This window comes from Balearica regulorum, chromosome 3 (genome assembly GCF_011004875.1).
Source record: "Balearica regulorum gibbericeps isolate bBalReg1 chromosome 3, bBalReg1.pri, whole genome shotgun sequence".
Lineage (NCBI taxonomy): Eukaryota > Metazoa > Chordata > Aves > Gruiformes > Gruidae > Balearica > Balearica regulorum.
In genome coordinates, this window is record NC_046186.1 from 92,190,947 (window position 1) to 92,212,970 (window position 22,024).

Genomic DNA, 22,024 nt, shown 5'->3' on the forward strand with positions numbered 1-22,024 from the left:
AAAACTGCAGGAGACACTCTATGGGATATGCTTAGCTTAGCTGTCTGCATGTCTGCTTATTAAGCTCCGAGGTTAAGGATTTAGTTCCACATATCAGTTTACTCAGAAATAAAGCATCGCTTCACATTTTAATCTCAAGTATGCTGCATTGTCTTGCCTGCTTCCTCTTGTGCCCTCTCCCCACGACCTCTTCCCCAGCAAAATGCTAGAAAGTTATTAGCAAATATTCTGTGAAATATTTAATATCCAAACAGCGGGATCTATGCATCCCGTGAGGGACTCATAGCCCTTATAGAAAAACCAGGATTGTTTGCAGGCTCCCAGGTCCTACTGGGAGACACATTGAGGCTGGAGCTGTTGCCAAGCAAAAACCTCACAGTAAAGCGGCCCTGTAGATGAGATATAAATCAGGCTAGCTGGGATGGAGGTAGCCCAGTCTGGGATGGATCTCACTTCCACTGTGCCCACAGCCTTTGAACAGAAATTAATTACCCCATACAAGTGACATTTGAAAGTATATTTTCTGGCCCTATGTTAGTGGAACCCATCTTCCTCTTCTGTTCTCAAAAAGATTTACCTCAAGGAAGTCTGAGCTCCTTCTGTCTGCAGGAGGGGCATGACAGACATGTCAATTGGCTTATGATTTGTTTATTAAAAAAAACTATTAAAAGTATTTGTTTATGTGTTTATCAGGGTTGGGGGACTTTCAAAGGCTGCAGGAATGTTTTCTAAAGGAAGAGCATAGAGCTGTCAAGTGGTGTAAACACTTTCCCTAAATACACATAAAAACATACACCCTTTTTTTACTTGAAATACTGCAGCCTGCTACTGGGATTTGCTTCAAAAAAGCTAAAAAACACAGCTAAACTGGGCTGTGAAGATTTACCTGCTAACAGCAGGGCACAGCGCTGACTTTCCCACCCCGTATCGGCACTGGGTTAGATCAGCACCCTGCAGCCCTGCACAAAGCTTCCCCGGCGCCAGGATCCGACCTGCACGCCCAGCGCTGGCTACAGCCCCTTGACCTCCAGCAGAGCCCAGCTAGCCCCACGGCCACGGCCCCCCTCGGCTCCTGCAGCCGGGGCGGGCTGCAGCCGGGGCGGGCTGGCGGAGGGCCCCGCCTGGCTGCAGGGAGCCGCTAGAGGGCCCGGCCGGCCCGACGGAGGATGCCGGGGCCGGGCAGAGCCGGGCCGGGCCGCTCCCCGCCACCCCGCTCCCGGCATCGGTGCGCCCACAGGGCTGGCACCGAACATCGCCAAGGGACACTCGTAGAGCAGTGCTCGTGGCGCACACACACACACACACACACACACACACACAAGGAGCTCCGGGAGCATCCCATGCTGATCCAGGAATAAATTCAACCAGGGGAAAAAAAGGCAGTGAGCAATGCCCGAGCAGCCAGGCCATGCCATGCCCCAGCAGCATGGGGGCAAAGCCCACCCGAAGGAAGGAGGGCAGTCACGCTCATTGCTGTGACCGGCACACACAGTTTGTTCACTGTCCCGCTTAGCAAAGTGGCAGATACATCACCTCCGAGCACGGAAAGTTCCTCCTGGAAGTTGACTGGACAGACTGACATCAGCCAGGTGAGCATCTGCTCTGCTGCTACGTCAGTGGGCAGACACCTGTGAAGCGAGCAAGCTGGGGGTTTAAATGCAACACGCAAGGTTCAGGACTCGGAGCAGCAGACCCAGCATTCACTAGCCCACAGACAACAAACAGCAAGCAAGAGACATGCTGCCAGCAGCAGCCGATTCTGCTTTCCCACTGATCTGGGCAGCACATAGGCTGGGCCTCTCCAGTTTACAGGAAGTTTTACTAAGGGGGACAGTGCCCTTACTTAAAGGTCAAGACTGAATTTAAATTTAAAATATCATCTTACCTGCGTTACCTGGAGTAATGGAGTATGAGGGGATCCAGGGCTCACCTTTTCCATGGGCAATGTGGATTCCACAGCAGGGAGCACAGGGCAGATACATCTGCCAGGACTAACTAGTTAAAGTGTGGTATAGCTCAGCACTGCAGTCCTCAGATCTTCCCACAGGGGCAATGTAGGGCCGAGGTGAGGAGCCTTGCCAGCATGACAGGGAGGGCAGGTGGAAGGACAAGGCACAGCCAGCTGCCACCGGACCAGTGAGGAGTCAGCTCGGGGGCCTGAAGCTGGCCAGACTCCCGCCGGCTGCCTGCCCTGCACCCTCTTCACCAGCACCGCTATCTGTAGGAGTGCTCTGCCCTGATGTTCCTTTACCTGCCACGAGCAGCAAGTTTCTCTGCTCAGCTCCATATAACAGCAGATATTTGGCTCCTGGACCGCAGCTGGCCCTGAAAGCAAGACAGTAGCGTTTGTCCACTGTCGTGCTCAAGCTTAGGAAGCACCACTGGACGACAGCTGGTCTCACCAACCGACACATGCTGCCTATTGACAACAGCTAATGTCTGACGCGGTCCCGAAAAGCAATCCAAAAGGAAATTTCTTTCTGTGGACCTTCCCATCTCAACCCAGCCCTTGCATTACTTGAACACAATTGCCTGAGGTTGGTCAGGTGGAGAGCATAGGCTGCATCTCAAACCTACTGCATTCACTTCCCCTTCCTACCTCTCCTCCCCCATCCATGGTGTACCCTGCTCAACCACACACCACCAAAGGTGTAGCCCGTCGTGCTCTCCCAATTCCGAATTCCTCCTAAAGACTTTTCTTAGGCAAAGACGTAGAAACTAATCCTTTTACTGAATGTGCCCAGGACACCAATAGTTCATCATATATCTCTCCTACTCTATGACATGAATCCATTTTGCAGCCTCATGTCACAGGGCCAGCGACAGCGCTTTGTGTCTTGCTCCTGGGGAACTGGGAAAGGCTGAAATAGGGAAGAGAGAGCATAAGCAGTACAAAACGAGAAGGATTTTCATGTTCTCATTTTAATGTTAGAGACCAAATTAACACTGCCAGAGCAGTAAGAATGAAGGAGCATTTCCCCAACACACTGCACAAGTTCTGCAAAAGAAATCAACCTTATTTTGGAGGAAAACAAGGTATTTCAATATTTAAACTAGCTGTTTCGTTCTTAAACAGGAAGGGAGACTTGATGACTCAAATTTTTCACATTTCACCGATTTCTAGAAAAGGATCGGGGAACAGCTACTGTATGAAAGGATATAAACAGGATTGCCGGAAACCTTTCTTAGCTTTCATACAAAGTTGCGGGCAATGGCCAGTACTTTGGAGAACTCTCCTTCTCTCCGTCGCAGGATATAGGGTATTGGTGTTTTTATTCTAGTCCCTATTGGATTTCCGTTGTCTTCTATGAGTACCACATTGTTGGAATCGAATCTTGGTGTCATGGGTGGGCCAGGCATCTTGTGCCCTACAATCAAAGCCTTCTTCTTTTCTCCTTTGATAGCCAGAAGGATCTTATCTCCTACTTTGCCAACTCCCGTCTTGTTATACACGTGGATACATTTTGGTGGCCGGTGGTACGGTGTGTTCCCCAAGGCACTGTTGTCCACCACTCGCACGCGGGTGAGTTTCTGTATTGCTTGGCATGCTCCAGTGATACTGGCAAAAGGAAGGAAAGAATGAGAGACAGACCTCCTCAATAATCCTTGGGGACCAAGGGCAAACCCAGCAAAAACCACTTGGAAGGCGCCAGCAACAAATACATACCATATGGGTGACACATTGACTGCATTCAATGTGCTCTTCGAAAGCCAGATGCTACTTTGGGCTTTGCACACTCTTTACTAAATGTCAAACATAAAACGACCGTTCTACTCTGAAACACAACTAAAAGATGGCGTGAAGAGTGGCTTGCATTTACTGGGCTTTTTAGCAACTGCAGATGATTCCATTCAACTTCAACTTACAAGAAAAAAATATGTGCTTGCTTCTGCCACAAACAGCCTACAGGAAGCTAAGACTCAAGTCAGGCTCTTTCAATCTTGTACACAATCCCCAGCGATAAGGACTTTTCTGACCAATCTTTTCAGTGAAGTCTATGAGGGTCTCCCACCTTATTCTGCTCTCCTTATTCTGCCTGTGCTAAGCTGCCACCAACTAGAATCTAACAGATCATCACCTTCCTCACGTGGGAGGAACCCAGAGAGAGACAGTCTATTCTCTATCTGTTTGTTCTGTGGGATTATCAGGAGTAAGAAACAACAGAAATAAACTGCACGATACTAAGTTGTTAGATCTGATGCTGAATATGCTTGGGAGCAACAGGAATAAACTAAGAAATAATTCAACCTCCCTTTCAGGAATGGCTATTCTTTTATCCAGTAAGCTCAAATTCAAGTGGTTTGTAGCTTCCCTTCAAAGGACGCCCAAACACAGACCATCAGAAAAGCAGGAAGATCCTTTCTACTCCTAAACTAGTGCTTTACAGGAAGGTACTAGAAACATGCTGGCCAGACAGCTGCAGGAATGCCAAGCTGCTGTCAGCTGAATTACTCAAATAGACAGCATACGGAATCACCCTAACTGTTCACCTTGTTTTGCAGAGCAGAAGCATGTACAGTAAATAAAGACCAATGGGGACCATTACCCCTTCCTGAAGACGAAGGACCTGTACATGCAATGCTGCCTAAAAGAAGAGCAAAGCCATTTGCTGCGTATCAAACAGTGTGGATGGACATCAGTTCAAGCAGACATTTTTACACGCAGTAAGGGAAGGCCGGCTGGGTCAGTCTGCGTTAGTCTAACTGCTCTAGAGGTCCAGTGCTGCCTTTCAAAATTTGTTTCCCGCAGCAGAGATCTACCCCAGCTTTCCCCTACAAGCAGACACCTCTTCTCTCAGAAGTCACTCACCTCTGCAAACAGCCACCCTCTCCCATCCCATCCCCTGGCAGGGACTGTTGTATACCACAGTCTCTATCCTCCACTTGCCAGGCTGTGGCTGCACAGCAGGGAAGGTGGAAGGGAGGAAGCTGGAAAGGGACAAGAGCATTGTCGCAGGAAGGAGAACGGGAAACCAAGATGGGACCAAGTACACAACGCAGCAGTAGCAAAACAATTGTGATTGCCCAGGTACCACTAGATGAGACTAACTGCACAAGGACTTTTTCTTTCCCCTCCTTTCTTCATTTCTGCCACAGTCTTGGAGCAAAACCCCACCACATCCAAAGCAGGCCCACCACAAAGGAAAGGTTTTCCCGTTAAGACTGCTGACATCCTGCAGAAGCACTGCTCACCTCTGTGGACTCGGCCTCCCTCTCACTGTCAGTGTGTATATATATATACCCTTTATATATATATACACCCTTTATATATACATAAAACATTTAAATGTCTACTGGCCAATGCTCTCATGCAGCCCATTTACAGAGAAAGCCAGTAAGACTTAGATACCTCCTGGGACTATCAAACAGCCTAGCCCTGAGCATTGTCTTAATCCCCTCTCTAGACCACAGTCATGGGAATGACTAGTCTCACCCTATAAACTGAAGCCCTGACCCTTCAAAGAGGTATATGCTAGAGATTCCCCATACTCGCACGAAGTGTACTGTGGGATTAGGCTCTAAGCTTTGTGCAAGGCATTGCAGAACATGAGGTCCATAAATTTAAGAAGCTTTAAATGCCTTGAGCCTGGAATTAGGACCTAAAGAAAAATAACGAAACGGACACTGTTAAAGTACAAGGCATTAATTTTGCAGGTGACTCTTGTTCTAAGTATCTGAAATTATGAACTCTGGAATAATTTTAAACGTGTAATTGGCTTTACATGAGCAGGGGCTGGCTGTTGTTTTTTTTGACTTGGCTGAGAAACACAGGCATTTTCAACTCCTGCTTGCAGGCCTGTGCATCACCCTCAAAGGCCTAAAAGCCTCCTTACATGTATACGAAAATGCAGAGTTCAGACCACACTCAAACTGCCAGGAACCTGCATCTGTTGTTGTGTTTGGGCTCGCTTTACAACCTGTGAAGAGACAACTACAAGATTTTGTTTTATATTATCTTTTTTTTAATTTGAAATATTGTACCTTATGCTTGACCTACTTAACAGCACCTCTTTCAATCGAAATTCGCCCAACAAAAGCAAAAGCAGGATTTGAAAATTACCTGAAGTGTCGCTGGATCACTGTGCTGCTTAGAGAGGTTAAGGATAAACCCAATCGCATATTCGAGAGCGCCATTTGGATTCTGGTAACCCACCCTGTGTGAGAAACAAGAAAATTTTGAACTCGCAAAAGTGGACAGAATTTGTTTTGCTTCGTTTCCCTTATGTGAATCACACCCTAGAGCCTCAGCACCTCTTCAGAAGCTGTGAACCACAGCACAGAGAATGGTAACAGCATCCGCAGCACACTACAAAGCACATCAACAACCCCTGCCTGAATTCAGCAGACAATCTAACTCAGAGGTGTTTACTACAAAGCTGAACTCAGTATCACTGCACTGCCGTTTCCCGCACACGGAGGTAAGGGCCCTTCTGCATGCACTGTGAACCATATAACAAGCAGGTTTGAGAATTCTGGATGTGAACCAATTTAGAGGCCACAGCGACCAGTAAAAGCTACCATAGTTACTTGTAAAAACTACCGATGTTACCTAAAAAACTAAGCAAAAAGCCAGAGGTGCTCTGCAGACTGGCATCAGAGCTTCAAGAAACAATTTGCCAGACAAGGGACAAAACAGCCCTGCTGAGGGCATGCTCCCTCTCAGCATACACAAGGTGTTCAGCAGCCCAGAATGACACTTCTGCCAATTCGCCCTGTTACAGCTACCCAGATGAAAACAGTTCCCTGTAACTTTATGGTGCTCGCTCAACCCAAACCGAAACACCCCTCCGACTGCAGCAGAGCTGGGTTGCAAGGTTAACCTCTGAGTTCGCCACACTCTCTTCCCTGACTACATCTCTGGCGGTTCCCTAACCTCATTCTGTCAGACTGATAGGGACCAGCTTGCACGCACAATTGCAAAGGCTTATCTGAACCCAGATCATTTTGCCAGACATCTCTTTATTGTTTTTATTTTTCCCCAGTGTGTTTGCTTACTTGGGGATGTATGTTATTTTTAGGGTTTGTGGTTGTCCTAAAGAGCAAGCGTTACCTGACAGCAAGATGAGAGGCACTGGAGAGGGGCACCACAACAATTTTGTAGCAGCACTCCCTGAGCAAAACACACCATACATAGCAAACCGTCTTGCCTGTCATACAGGCAGGTTTGGAAGAGATCAGCAACAGCCAAAGCTTACATTTATTTGCTAAACAAAGACACTTTTCAGTGAGGTAGACGATCTCCAAATGAGTTCAAAGCTTCTCTTCAGGGCTCGGCTCTACTGTTCACTCTCTGAAAAGAGATTCCAAAGGCAGTGTTTTTACCGCAGCTCCTTACTGAGCTGTGTGATCCTAACGAAAACAAGGCCCTGCAGTATTTATAGTGCTGCTGGCAATCAAGGTCCAATTACCTGGGCCTTGCTGCTGCTAGGATATCTAAGCAAGTTCAACTACATTGCCTTTCTGTAAGCTCACACTCTGCGTTGGCAGGGAAGACAGCCTGTGTCCCGTTCTGCGCTTGGGTGTACTGTTTTCTCATGTGAAACTCAAACCCGGTAGGTAATATAAACTCCTACTTCCTCCAGAATCGCATCGAGGCTTTGGATCCCTCTAGAAAACCCAAACAACAGCAGCAAGTCGGCCTCTCTGTTGTCTCTGACAGATGCTTCCTGGGAGAGTCCAGCTCTATTCCCTGGTAGGGATGGTGGCCTCGGTGGCAGGAAAGGATGGGTCTGCTCATCCTCATCACTACCTAAGACAGATAGGAGAGGTCTGCTGGCTCGTGGCAGAGCAGGCACGGGTGCACGCTCTGCCCGTGACGTCAGGACCAGCACAGCTAGATGTGCTCAAGGCTGCATGCCAGAGTCCTAAAGCACTGCCTAAACTCTGAACTCACTCCCCACTCCTGGGAGGAGTCACCATTTGTTTCTACCCTCTGGAAGCAGTGAAGGTTTGAAGTTACAAAACTACCAGCGGAAGCATCAACAGCGTTAAGTGTCCAAGGACTGTTTATTTTTCCAGATGACTCAGTACCCCCTTCTTTGCTAAGAATTATTTCTTGGCACATTAAGATGTGTCATGAGCTAAGAAACTTTGTATGATTGATTATTTGGTATGAAGCATCCTGTTAGGAACGGAGTAAACAGGGGGGATGCTTCCGATTAGCAGGAAGGTTCAGGGTGGAGAGAAGAATGCATCTGTGGCATGGAGTACAGCATGCAAGGATGCAAGTGGGTTCATGAAGAGTGAACCACATTTTCAGCTATCATAACGTGTCAGCTTCCCTTCTAGAAATGAACAGCTGATAGTTTGAGTCTGTCTCCAGGCATTCCTTGACCAGACCCAGTCCTGATTCACTCCCTCCGTGGCTGTGAACAGGGCACTTCATCTCCTCTGCCCTCGGTTTCCCCCTCTGTGGAGTGGCTAATTACTAAACTAAACTCCAAAGGGCCCAGAAGCCACTCACTGTGCCACGCTGGGTGCTGTCACACAAATGCTCCAAGTCAGTGCCGAAGCTGAAAAGCAGCTATAAAGCGATGACACCCATCAGCCCCAGCGCACCCAGCACCTCCCTCCTTCCCAGCAAGGATGTTGCCTCACACCAGCAGGGCTTAAAAAGGCTCAGAGGAGGCTGCACTTCACACAGACGCGAGGAACGCACATGCCCCGAGTTTGCTCCTGAAGGTGGCTCTCCCAGGGTTGTCTCTGACCAGGTTTCAGTGCTCCGAAGTGTATGGGAAGAGTACCCCCATAACCCTCAAGCACAGGAAAATTTGCAGAAATTCCCAGAAGTCTGCTATTGGTCTTGCCCAACTGATAGAGGAGTGCACCCTACAATACCCTGAACGGGCAAAACACCACTGCTGCTTAGTACTTATTCACTAATACACTCCTGACCAAGGAATTATCTCAGAAGGGACTTTTGGAGGTCATCTAGTCCAATCTCCTGCTCAAGCAGGATTAATTTCCAAGTTGTTCATGCTAGGCAAGAACAGTATTTAAATGGGCACTATCCTGAAATGAAAGGCCCAACACAAAGATAACTATTGATATAGCGTAAACCACACATAGCTGCACCAAAGCAGTGACAAAGAACCACACAGAGCAACCTCTCTCCCAGCTCCTACTCTGCTACCCCTAAATTCTAGCAGTGGCTCTATCTCATGGTTACAGAAACTAATTTCTTAAAACCAGAATCATAGAGATGCTTTGCTTCTCTCTGCTCCACATATAAGTTAAGAGTTAGCGCAGACCTCAGACTGAGTTCAGAATAAGATTCAGAACGGGTAAAGGAGTCTGTTAATCAAATATTCACTAAAATGACCCAATTTCTACTTCACTGAATGTGAATAACCTGCTGCAGCGAACACTCCCTTCTCGAGGGCTCTTCAGCCATACCCCATTCAATGCAACAGACCAACATTAAATTCCAGCACCGCACAACAAAGGAACTCTTCATCAGTTACAAACCTCTGGAAGTTATTTACCCACTGCACTATTTTCAAGTGCCATACTAAAGCTACCACCTTCACCGTTTTCACTTGAGATAAAAGCACTTATATTTACTGCAATTTTGAGTGGTTTTTGAATGGAGGAGTTCTGGAAAATTTCATCCCAGCTAACAGAAGCAGGCCACATACAATATTTTCATCAAATGCATACAAATGCGTGAGTAGACCACCTCAAGGAGCTGATACAAAGCAAGGACATCTTCCAGATAAGGAGGACAGGATTACATACTCACGTTGAACCAACGTCAGGGCACACAGTACCAAGAAAGGAAGCCCTGTGTCCCCCCCAACACACATTTCCATCACCTCCCTTATGCTGGCTCTAGCATTCATGTGAATCAGTCACAGTTTTCAGCTAGATCAGTTCCCTGATCCAACTCATCCCGCGGCTGTATGAACGCTGGTGCGAGGGAATGTGGCAAAACACAAGACTGGGACTTCTCCTTTCACTGCCAACCCAGACTTACATCGTGACAGTAGCTCCGGAGGAACACCGAGAGATTTGGACAAGAAAAGGATCTCTTTCATTTCAGCAAAAATACTGATGTGCTTCATGAAAACAGTCTGTATGAATCCGCATTATTAACACAACCATGGGAGCACTAAAAAGGTCTGTGTCTGAACACTCGAGAGGCCAGTGCAATGGCTCTGACCAAGTTTGTATCAGTGGTGTGTAACCTAAAAACCAGTCAAGGTGCCATTCTTACTCTGCCTGCATCCTAGAGTAAATGTATTTTTAAACAGTGCTGTTACCTAGCAGTCCAGTATTACTTTCCTTTTTAATCACAAGTTTTGGAAATGACACCTGCTCCCTATATTCCCAAGATCTGTAGTTCCGCAACCATTCAGCTATTTCTTTTCCTTCTTTCTGCTAGCAACTCATCCACACAAACAGGCCCCAGGGAAAACCATTGCACGTTGCAAAGCAAATGCTGAGGCCTACTACCCAAAGCCTGCTGTCAAACATACAAAATAAAAAAGGGGAAAATATTCTTCACTTCGATAATAGTAACCTGATCTCCACAGTCAAACAGTGGGGGCCAACATCCCCTTTATCCTTCTAAGAGACCAAAATAGACATGCTCCAGGCACCGCAAAGGTTTGAACTGCATCTGTCATCCATCATTAAAACGCAGGAAATAAATCCAAGACAATATGCGCGATGCAAATACCTAAACCCCTACCCTGCCACTGCAGGTTTATTTATAGACCGTCTGCCAGGGTGAGCTACAAGAGCCAACTGTGAACTACGGGACTCAATCCATTCACAGCTCTCCTCATAAAGGAAATGATGTGATTAAGGGCTTGTGTGTGTTAAAAATACACAAGATATTAATTACCAAGACATAATTGGTTTTACATTAATGACAGCCAGAAAGGCCAGGATTCACAAAGAGGAATTAAGTCTTTTCAAATTCTGTTTATGAATAGGATTAGCTATTAAACAGGATATTTATTGATCCAAGTTACCAACAGAAACTCATTACAGGTACATCTGTTAACAATTTTGAAGTAAAACACAGTAACCTCACTTTCCGGATCACAATCAGGAAGGGCAGATAAAAGAAGAGCTGAATACCTTTAATGGAAAACTTACTTTTGACATTTTAAGTATCCAGAAGTCCTAGCTCTAAGGTACTTATGGCTCTTATTGTTCTAGTATCCAAGCACCTTAAACCATTCTATATATTCATATTCACAGCACTGTACTAAAATAGGAAAGGATTATTCCCAGTGCATCAGCAGGAAATTAAGCTACAGAAAGGACAACTTCCTCTGTGAAGTCAAAGGAAAGGAGCAGTAGAACAGGCACCTAACCCCAGAAGCTCTCCTCTGGTATGGTCTGTGGCGCTGCACGTGAAGCCTAGCAAGGTGTCTCTGCCTTCTGGAATTACATGTGAACTGAGAGAACTGCCCACACTCCCATAACTCAACACTGCTACCACCTCTCAAATGTATCTTTCTACTTGTAAAAGCTTTGAGGTCTCAAGACAATAGGTGGCAAGCCACAAGACCAGATTCTGTTCCCAGCCCTGACCTGGGTGACCAGGTCCCAACCAGCAAGGTGTGATTACAAACCAGATAGTAGTAACCACACTGGGAAGAGCTGTGGCAGGGAAAAGGCCACAAACAAGAAGGAAGAGAAGCTGGGGAGCTGTGGCTCAACCTATTAAAAAAAAAAAAAAAGTCAGGAACCACTGACCTAGGCTAGTTGTTCACAGAACAAAGAATGATAGTGGCTACAGGCCTTCGTGATGAAGCTACACCAGAAAAGCATGCCTAATACAGACAGAATTCAGCCTTAACAGAAACCTAACCTGGAGACAAAGGCACACCCATGCCACATGGCAACACAGAGCTACCTGCAGCTTTGCTGGAATAAGCCTTGCTTCTCACTCAAAAAACTTCCTTTAACTCAGTTTCTCTCCTTCCAAGACCCTCCCAGGTAAGCTCGGGGAACTTTTGAACGAGGCAAGTGAACACAGCTCAGATGAGCATCTGTGTCCTGGTTTTACAAGGGCTGGCTGCTTGCCTGTCTGCTTTTACTACAAGAAGTCTTTCAACACTTATAAGAAACCTGTCATGCTGTCTTCTTCCCCAAATTGCCTCCTCTTACTCACTGGACCTCCAAAGGAGTTTTTTGGAGAATAACCAGTAAAGCACAGACTAGCGCCCACACTTCCTGAGTCCCCATGACACACACGAGTAAATGCCACGCTTGTCAGGACACAGGAATTTTGGTCCAACTTTGCTGCATGACTATTCATACCCACACAAACCTAATGCCGGCAGCACTGCCCCACGTGAATTCTGAAGCAAAGAAACACTCTGAAGGACACATGTTGAAGAGTATCAGAATAGACGCCGAGTTTTCCTCCTTCCCCAGGCCAGACTGCTAGGGCACAGGCTGAAGCCCGGTGGGAGCAGAGGGTGCTGCCTGTCAAAGGCAAGATGCTGTCGGTCACCCCACCAGCAGTGCCCTGTCTGCAGGCAACACAAAGGCTCCGGGCATTGCACAGCCCAGGCTCTGTCTGCCAGGTGCTTCCGTGAGATGTCACAGCCCTGCTGCGTGCTGCTCAACCCACATGCCGTCTTCAGGGCCAGCATTTCTGTCTTTTTAGAGCAGCAACCCGTGCTCCGGGTTTAAACATTTCATGCTCCACATATTGAGCATCAGCAACGCCTGGGACAAACGGGTCCCTACGAGAGAGGGGCAGCAGGGCCGGTACCCGGGGGGAGGCCCTGGACAGGCCAGGCGCCGCAGGGCCCACCTGCGAGCACGGCAGCCGCACACGCACTGCAGCCCGCTCTGGCCCAGCCCCACCGCCCGGGGGCTGAGGGGGGCCGTCCGCACCCCGAGCGGCTCGGCCACACGGCCAGGTGAAGGGGGAAAGCCAGCACCCCTGGAGCACCCTGACCCGGCGGCGGGGCCAGGCCGCCGGGTCCGCAGGCCGCGGCCTGGCCCCGCCCGGGAGGCCTAAGGCACCGCGGCTCAGGGGCGGGGCGGCCGCTGCCGCACGGCTGCCTCTACCCGGCGCCCGCTCCGCTCCCCACCGCCTCAGCCCGTTGCCAGGGCCGCCTCTGCGCCCACCCCCTCCCGCAGAGAGCGCAGACCCCGACCCCCCCCAGCCCCCCCCCGCCCGCCGCGCACCTCCGAGGGGAACGCGGGCCCTCCACCCGCAGGCTCGCGCGCATGCGCAGCACCGCCACCCATAGGCCCCGCCCACCGCTGTGCAGGACCGGCGCCTCCGCGCCCCGCCCACCCGGGGCCCCGCCCCTCGCCGATCCCAGCCGAACCGAGCCGAGCCGATCCCATACCAGCCGGGCGGTCGCCGCTCGTTCCTCTGCGCGGCGCAGCGCGGTACCGCAGCGCCCGGCCCGGCGGGGCGAAGCTGCAGCCCGGGGGGAGCCAGTCCGCGCCTGACACGGGGTAAGTGAGCCGCCGGTGCGGCGGGGTGTGGCGCGGGGCGCGGTGGCTGCGGCTCCTCCAGGCCAGGCGGGCCCGGGGCCGCAGCTCGCCGCCTCCGGTGCTTACCGGGTGGGTGGGGGCCGCAACGGCCGCGACTCAGGCCCTCGTGGGGGCGGAGCGGGCCGGACCGGGCTGGGCGGCGCGGCCGTTGCGCGGAGCTCCGCAGCGGGGGCGGCCGAGGGCGGGGGGCGCCGCCTGCCATCTTGGGGCGGTGCGGGGTGGGGGGCGCGCCCGGGTGCGGTGCCCGCGGAGCGGCCTGTCCGGTCTTTCTCTGCCTCCCCCACAAGGCCCGCCGGGGCTACGTAGAAGCACGGTGGCTCGGAGCTCCGAGGCTTCTCACCCGCCTCCCAAGCGCCCGTCCTCTGCCGTCTCCCGGTGCGCCGTCCCTCGGCTCGGCCGCTGCTGGGTAACGCGGTTTCTGTACCCCGGGGGTCGTCGGACCCGTTTCTGCGGTGTGGCACCGGTTCCCATCTCACCTGTGAGCGCCGTCGGAGGTGCTGAGGCTGCTTTTGTGTGTGCTCGGTCCTGGGAGAGCTGCCTGTCCTCCTCCCTGCCTCTCTCCTCCAGGCACTGCCGTGAGGGAGAGTAGCAGGGAGGCAGGATGGATGTGTCAAGGCTGGGAGCAGCAGGCAAATTTCTGATCTTGCCCTGCCTATCGTGCCCTGGAGGACTTGGCAAAGAGCTATTAGATGGGGCTTGTGTCTGTGGTCATGCAGCCGAGCAGTTCCTTTCTGCTCTTGTCTTGATCACTAGCCTCTCCGAATCAGCAAACCGTGTTTTTTTCTCCTGTCCTGGAGTGTGCCCTGGATGTCTGTACGTAGCTACCTGCTGGAGGCATCATGCCAAAAATATGTGACGTGGCTGCAGTAAGCCTGGTGCCTGTAGCAGGTTTGATATCTCTCAGCTGGATGGAGCCCAGGTGTTTGGGGAATTTGGGATTCTGGGCACTTCCCTCCCTTGCCTTTCCCTCAATAGCAGGAGTTGAAAGCAAAAAGCTCATCAGTGTGTGCTCAGGGTGTGCTAATTTAGTTGTACATAGTCCATGAGGAGCCCCCCGTGTATTTGTCCGTTACTGTGGAAGTGCCCTGCTCCATCCTGGCATCCTCTGGAGCGAGCACGCATGGAAAGCTGTGGGCCACACAGCAGGAGCGTCCCATTAGCAGCAGTCACAAAGCCACTGAAGGGTTGCGTGGCACAGGTGCCTCTTGGATGGTCCTGCAGATGCCCCACCCAGGCGTGGGACAAAGCCTTCACAAGAGCATTGCAGGGACCCGTACTCTTCCCCTCCAAACACCGGTGCTGTACAATCCCTAATAGCCTTTTATTCTCTTAATGCTTCTGAGAGAGTGGAAAGCTAACCACTCAGCTTATAAGCGACTCCAGGAGGACTCCGTTCAAACCAGAAATAGCAAAGCATTAAGGATGTTGCTTCTAATGACCACAATTAGCTGGTATCTACCTAGGAAAGAGCTTTATTCATCTCTAGAGGTAGGAATACGCTGTCTTTACAGGGAGAGAAGTCCTTTTCTGCAGCCTTCACCTGGATACCATAGGAGCAAGATAAACATGAAAGAAGATGCCTTTGAGGGGGTTGGGAAGAGACTCTGGTTTGGCTCATGAGTATGTTTTGTTGCACTAAGTTTGCTCTATTTTTGTCTGTTCCTGTCTTCGGTAACCTTGGAAGGAACTGAAGCTACTGTATTTTCTGAGGGTGTCGGTTTTCTTGTCAAGAAGACATTGCAGTGGGGCTTTGCAATGCTCCATTTTCTCCCCCTTTGACCAGAGCATGGTGCAACTATCCTGAAACATCCTGAAGCTGTGAGTTGAGCCAAAAAAAAAGAAAAATACTGAGTGCTTTGCTGCTTGTTAATTTTTGGGGGTTTTGTTTTCATCTGGGCTTTTAAAATATCCTTGGTCATATTTTTTAGCTTTCTTCAGCAATAAAACGGGCTAGGAACTAGTGTGGGTTTTCTTGATAATTTTTTACATAAAAATATCCTCATGAAATTGTTTCATTCTGGGAACTAGGACTTTAAGAAAATCCCAGGTAGCATGCGATTTGCAATAAAAGCCTGAGAGCTGGCAGTGCTGAGGGCCTGCTTTTTGTCCGTTTCTAATTATGCTTTCCTTGAGCCCAGAGTAACTGGAGTGCCTCGGGTCACAGGGAGCCCTGCAGCGTTCTGCCAGTGACTCCTCTGCCACCCTCCCCATCCATACTGAGGTGCAACTCCAGCTCGCATCCTTTCTGTGTCTCCATCCTGGCGGCGAGGGTGAGGCTGTATGCTGGGCACCCATGGGCTCTGCGGGCGGCACCTTCCACTCCCAGGAAAGACAGCTCGGATCTGCACTGTCTGACGTGTAGCCTGCGCAGCCATGGGGTGCCTGCTTCATGCTGGAGGAGGAGACCCTGGGCATAGGATACCCTGTGTGCCATTAATTGCAGACAGTGCTGGTTATGGATCCTGTGTTCGATTTGCATATCAAAGCATCTGAGAGCTCCGTGGTGGGTAAGGGAGGCAAAGATGATAGGGCTTGCTGGAGGCTGGGGCCGGATCTTCCCTGGGGCTTTTTGTGGTGCAGAGATCGGACAGGATGATGGGGATGTTTGGAAAATGGAGATTGTTTCCATGTCCTTGAATGACAGCATCGTAAAGGCTTTTTTAATCTAGCAGCTGCTTTCTAGGGAGTGGGAGTCAAGGAGAGGGGGAGCAATCCTTGGTGGCAGTCCCTCAGGCTGCTCCTGCCCTACCTCCTTCCTGCCAGTGAGAGCTTGCCCAGTAGCCTGCTGCTTTGAGCCTGGCAGCCCTGGCCGGCGGCTCCTGCAGCGAGTGGCCAGTGTGCCAGCCTGTTGCCTGGTCTCCATGCAGCTTCTCGCACAAGGAGGTGGAGTCCCTGCTTGGAGCCTGAAGCAAAGGAGCAGGTTTGCTACTGCCTGAACTGGCTCTGCAGGGTCCCAGGCCTTGCCTGATGGCTAAGGAGGCATTGGGGGGGAGCAGCAGAGCCTCGAATGGGCCGTGGCCTCTGGGATGCTGTGTGAGTCAGAGGAAGGTTCGCCTGTGTCTGGTCTCAGCACAGCTGTCTGCTGTTCCTCCTGGCTTGGAAACGAGCCTGAGGAACTCAGAGCTTGCTTGCAGGCTGAGCTGGAAACAGAGATGCAGGTTTCTAGGCAGGGAGAGAGGCAGGCAGTCCCTGTGTCCCTCTGTTGCTTTGATCTTAGTAAGTGTGGTGCCGGTCCTGATGCTCTAGCTTTGAAGGACTGTGGTGTGGGGCAGCCAGCTTCTCTGAAGGTAGCTCTGCATTCATCATGGGAATGCCTGCTGCCTGGAACTGCTGCTCTTGGCCTCTCTCCTGTGCCCTGTGCAGCTCAGGCTCTTGCTGGGAAGGACTCCTTGTCTCGCCAGCCATATGGGGAGTTGGTGTGTGCAGGAACTACCTTGAGCTCAGCACCTCTCCGCCTGCAGCCATCGTCCTGTCGGCAGCTCTCTGGCTCGCTCAGGGGGAGTGAGTTGCAGGTACAGGCCTGATGCATTGGCTAGAAAGTTGGTTAAAAGGAGAAAAAAAAAAAATCAAGGAATGAAAAAGAAACGTGGATGTGTGTACGCGCTGTGTAACAGAGAGAGAGTGAGATTCGTGAAGCCGGTGCCAAGCTTGTACAGCAAAGGCTTGCAGTATGAAACGGCTTTTCTCTGAGTCTGCAGGCCTGTGGTTGGCACTGCCTTCTTGCTTCATGTCCTTCCAGTGTGGAGCTGGTGTCTGCCCTCTGCTCCAAATACAGATTAGCTGCAGGAAGCCCAAGACTCTCTTGCTAAGCATGAGATGCAGGATATTTTGCTCCATGCTTCTCTGTGCAGCACTCGTTGCCCTTTGCAGGGTTATCTTTGCATGCTTGTTATATGTTCCCTGCACTTGATTGCTGAACAGTGCTAGAAATACTTCTCTTCTCCCCATGGTTCTTGCATGTTGATATTGCCTGCCTGCTGTTCCCCGTCTTCTGCTTTCTAGTCTTTTCCTCGTCACCTCTCATAAAGCCAGGTGGGGAAGTGGGAATGCTTTCCCAGTGTCCTAGTGCTCTCCTTAGGCCAAGCTTTTCGTGGCTACACAGCTTAAATGGGTGAGATGGGAATCCTGCTGACATAACCCACTGCATCTTTTGTGCAAGGTCTTCTGTTTTTGATGTGCTTTGGTCTAATTGTTGATGCCAGCAGGTTCTGCTCATGTAGTTATTGTGCTGGGAAGAGAGAGAGGTCTTGTTTTATGCGTGCTGTTTTTCCCTAGAGAAATTGGCAGTTGATAGTATGGGTCTAGCTCAAAGCAAGGTTTTGAAGATTCCTATTTGTGTGGCCTGATCGAGGAAGATGTTTGTGCTATTGTATTAAAGAATTAAAGAAAGGGGCTGGATCTCTCAAGGGATTGTCTATTCAAAAGGTGGCACATTGCATCAGCACCAGGAGAAAGCAGCTGCAGGCAGGATTCATGTCTGTCTGTTTTCAGTATGTTCTGCAATTGCTTTCCTCAACCACCACAACCGTGCTGCCTCTGAGCAGCAAGCCGAAGAACTTCTCTGCCTTTCTCTGGCTGGAAGAGGATCTGCTGTGGGTCTTTCCTGTCTGACTGTTGCTTGTCGTTTCCTAGAAGGACTGTCTGTCCCCAGAGCTACTCCTGTGACTCCCTGCATTGGGTTCGCTCATCCCCTCTGCCCCCTCCTGTAATTCTGTGTGCAGAGCAGTTGCTTGCTTTGACACCCTTTCCCTTTCCTGTAGGGATGTTCCCACTGGGTCTGTGCAGGTCTCTTCTCCTGGCTCAGTGCAGAGCATCGCCCTGCAGATAGCCAGCTGCCACCAGCAATGTGACCTCTGGCTCTGTCATGCCAACAATGAGGTCACGTGGTGGTGATCGTGGGGAGGTGTTGTGGTCTCTCCTGTTGACCTGCGTGGAAGAGCAGTTCCCTTAGGAGCATCCCACTACCTCCTGATGTATTGCTGACATGGGTCAGGGGGAAGATGCTGCTCTTAAGTGGAATTTCTTATGAGAGTGCACTTAATGGGAGAGTTGTGTGTTGGCCTGACCCTACTTTTGCTAATTAAATAGGGGCTCTGTCTTGGGTCCCTTCAATGCTAGGGAGTGAGACAACCTTGGCATCGTCTTTTACTTAGAGGAAACTCAGATGGCAGCAGGCTTGTCTCCTGCTTGAAATAATTATCAACATTTGATGTCTTCTGCTTGGAGGTCAGACACAGTGCCTGCCTGTCAATGATGCAGGCTGGGGAGGTCTCTGCAGCTGACCTTAGGATACTTAGACTCTTAAGCAAAAAAATTTAGTGTCTTTGGGTTCCAAAGAGGATCTTAGAAGGGATTCATCCCTCAACTCCCTGTGCATATGGTCTAGACTCCCTTTGTATGAAACCATTGGACTCTTGAGGCTCTCAGGTGATGCTGGTAAAGCTGACATCTTCCCCAGGATGACTGCATATGCAAGTTGGTGATTTGGTTTTGCTGGGCTCTTGTCTATGATTGAGGTATAAACCTGGAAATGAATTATTGTGTGTCTGCTGAACTGCGGTAGCTGCCCAGGGGCTTGTTATTACTCACAACACAGAAAAGGCAGCTTGAGTTGGCATGAGTCTCAACATTATAAATCTGTGAGGAAGGAACTGGATTTGCAGTGGATGTGAAACTCAATGTGAGCTCCCAGCTAGGGAAGAAGGAGCTGATGCAGCTATTGGGTAGAAGAAGGAATTGGCTCCTGGCTGCGTAGAGGAGAGGAATAAATAAAATGTGACAGTAAGAACTCTGTCTTCACCTTGCAAAGAAGGTCAGGGTGACAAGATACTTAAAGGAGTTAATTTTAAAAAGTGAATCCAAGCACAAGTCAGAACAGATGACAAGACTAGTTAGGAAAATTAGATGTGGGCAAAGCCTTATGAAATTTCACTGAAAGTACTTAAAGTATAGACTAAGGCAACTTTCACATGGTGAGCAGCCACCTTAGAGAATATGTAGTGGAGGGAGATCCCAAGGTTTGATTCCTTGAAATACAGGGAGAAGGAATGGGACTACATCCAGCCTATCCAAATAAACTGGAATAAACAGTTAAGCAGTTAGTGTTTATCCTGTTACGGAGGTGGGAGAATATGCTGATTAAAAATCCATCAGCGTGCATTGGAATGTACCATGTCAAGTCAGTCGATGCCCTTGCCTACTGGCTGAGCGGGAGCGATGGTTGTGATAAACCTTTACTTAAGTCAGTCAGTGTCACTGACCCAAGTGTCAACCTTGTAAACAAACAGTCAAGGGGTGGGAGATAGGAGGCATCCCTCAGGTGGACCTGCAACCAGTTGAAAAGCTGTACTCAAAAGAGTTCCTGTCTGATAAGGAGACCGTGGCTAGGCAGGGCAGAGGAAAATGTTGCTGTTACCAGGGTTTGTGAGCAGGATGAATTAGCGCTCTGCTGGAGAGGAAAAAACCACGAGGCAAGCCTTGTGCTAGGCTGTATGAGGAGTGGTATCTCTAAGGTACAGGAAGCAATTAGTGCTCTTATCGACACAGATTAGGTGTTGCTGAAGGACCAGGCTCAGATGTAGATGCAACCCTTGGAGAAGGATGCACACAAACAAGAGTATCCAGGAAAGCAACAGAAATTATTAAGGTCTTTAGAAATACAGTGTGGGAGGAGGGATGAGAAGAACTAGGACTGTGTAGCCTGAGGAAGAAAAGATAGGGAACTTTATGGTCTTTGAGGATGTACAGCAATGTACTTCTACAAGACTGTAGTTGTGGTGAAGACGGGGCAGGAAGTCACTTGTAATAAGGGAGTTCAGACTTTGTGGTTTTCTGTAATATCAGTTGGAATGGTGAAGCAGAAGAGGAGGCTACCTTGAAGGGGTTTATATGTTTTTGGGGGTTTGGGGGGTGTGTGGTTTGTTTTAGAACAAATTAGACAGAAGTCTGTAGATATGGATGAGTTGCAGCTGTCTCTGCCTAAGGAGCAAAGAATCTCACCAGATGGCCTATTAAGGCCCCTTCAAGCCTGGTAGTTATGTTTGACACCTGGAAAGGCAGCAGAGGGTAGCCCTAGGAATGAGACTTTACAGCTGTAGGAGGTGCTGGGGAGACTGGTACTAAAATATTCTGTCTAAATCTAGTGTCAGTGCTCGGAAAAGGATGCTGAAAAATTAAAGAGAATGTAGGAAAGAGTTGCAAAATAATCTGAGGGCTGGAGAGAAAGCTTTATGGTGAGAAACATAAGGAGATCAATCTGTTTATCTAATCAAGGAAAAGATTAAGGTGGGATTTCGTTATCCTGCATAAGCATAACATATCTTATGACTGTGTATCATTAGCTTGGCAGGATAGAAATGGCCAGGCTATGGAGAGTGGTAAGAAAAACCCATGGTGAGATGCTGGGGCTGTGGTCGCCTTCAGAGCTGTGCAGCTAGCTCTCCCTTCTCTTGCATGGGTGGAGGTCCCTGTCTTCACCTGTTACTGTTTTCTCAGTGCACCCCTGTTCTCTGTGTTTCAAAGCCCTCCTTTTCTGTTGCTCCTACGTTGGTATCTATCTAAGCCCTTTCCTTGAGACTCCTCTACCATCTGAGGAGACATCTTCAGTAAAAGAGAGCACTAGCCTGGCGCCACCTGATGTAGGGTGATGCCCTGGCAAACCTACGCCCACTCTCTGCACATATGCCTCTGAAACTGTTCCCTGCCCCTCCTTGCCCCAGCCCATCATCCACCTCTGAGTGATTTATAGTATCCCTTCCCTTGTGGCACCCGGTTTCTTTGCCAAACAGGTACCTGGGAGCAGCCAGCACCTACTACCTCTCCTATCTCAGCGCCTGCATCAGTGAAATTGATGAATGAAACCACATGTCACCCTCACCTCTGGTTCCTGCCAGCCTGCAGTCCAGTGCTCTGTCACTCATAGCTGCTGGTTTATTTAGGGTCATTATGCCCGTTTTCAGTCTGTGAGGCAATGTTTCTGCTTTAGCCCAATGAACAAACTTTGAGAGGGAGATTGGGTGAGATGCCACAGCAGATGGCTCGCTAAAATCTCGCTACATCCACGACTTCCCTTTCACCCACTAACGCTGTAATGCTGTTAAAAATAAAGATGATCCAGTGTGCCTGACAGGATGTGTCCCTTGTAAATCCCTGCTGCCTAGTGCTCCTGGAATCTCGTGCTCTTGTATCTTCATGTTTTATTATCGCCTGGGGTGGGAGGGGAATTTCAAAGCTGGTAGATAGCTCCTGACTATGGTTGTGAGTCAGGAGAAAGCAAATGCTTTGATGTGTTTTAAGGGAGAAGGGGGGAAAACCCCCAACGTTTCACTCCTGTATTTTGTTTTTTGTCAAGCTTTGTTTCATTTGATTGTAGTAGAGCTTTGGTTTGCAAGAAATAACTCTGGTAAGTGTTTGTGTCCTCTGGGGAGTTGAGTGCTACAGGGTAGAATAGCCTGAGTTGCTCCAGAAGAGTCTTGTGGAGTAGCAGCCATAGCTCAGCTCTTCTCCGGTGGGTATGGGGTGAGGGATGCACCTTTACAAATCCAAG

At 49.6% G+C, this 22,024-nt stretch overlaps 2 protein-coding genes across 3 annotated transcripts in view; one reads left to right on the top strand and one right to left on the bottom strand.

Moving 5' to 3' along the window:
• Positions 1-3,049: 3,049 nt before the first annotated feature.
• MRPL14 (mitochondrial ribosomal protein L14) lies at positions 3,050-6,211 on the bottom strand. Its single transcript, XM_010301332.2, has 2 exons — positions 6,062-6,211; positions 3,050-3,559 (listed from the first exon to the last, which is right to left on the bottom strand). The coding sequence occupies exons 1-2, from the start codon at positions 6,133-6,135 to the stop codon at positions 3,193-3,195; spliced, it is 441 nt and encodes a 146-aa protein (XP_010299634.1). The 5' UTR covers positions 6,136-6,211; the 3' UTR covers positions 3,050-3,192.
• Positions 6,212-13,268: 7,057 nt separating this feature from the next.
• TMEM63B (transmembrane protein 63B) overlaps positions 13,269-22,024 on the top strand; it is a 47,718-nt gene continuing 38,962 nt past the window's right edge. Inside the window, exon 1 of one of the 2 annotated variants that reach the window (XM_075748965.1) lies at positions 13,269-13,440. The gene's annotated coding sequence lies outside the window, so the exon portion shown is untranslated. The remainder of the gene's footprint in view (positions 13,441-22,024) is intronic. The other variant, XM_075748964.1, reaches the window with a different exon arrangement.

Excerpts from the sequence above, each read along its gene's own strand:
- MRPL14 (XM_010301332.2), bottom strand. The coding sequence starts at position 6,135 with ATGGCGCTCTCGAATATGCGATTGGGTTTATCCTTAACCTCTCTAAGC. Across the intron at positions 3,560-6,061 it reads GTGATCCAGCGACACTTCAG|TATCACTGGAGCATGCCAAG; the intron begins GTAATTTTCAAA and ends TCCTTTTGCCAG.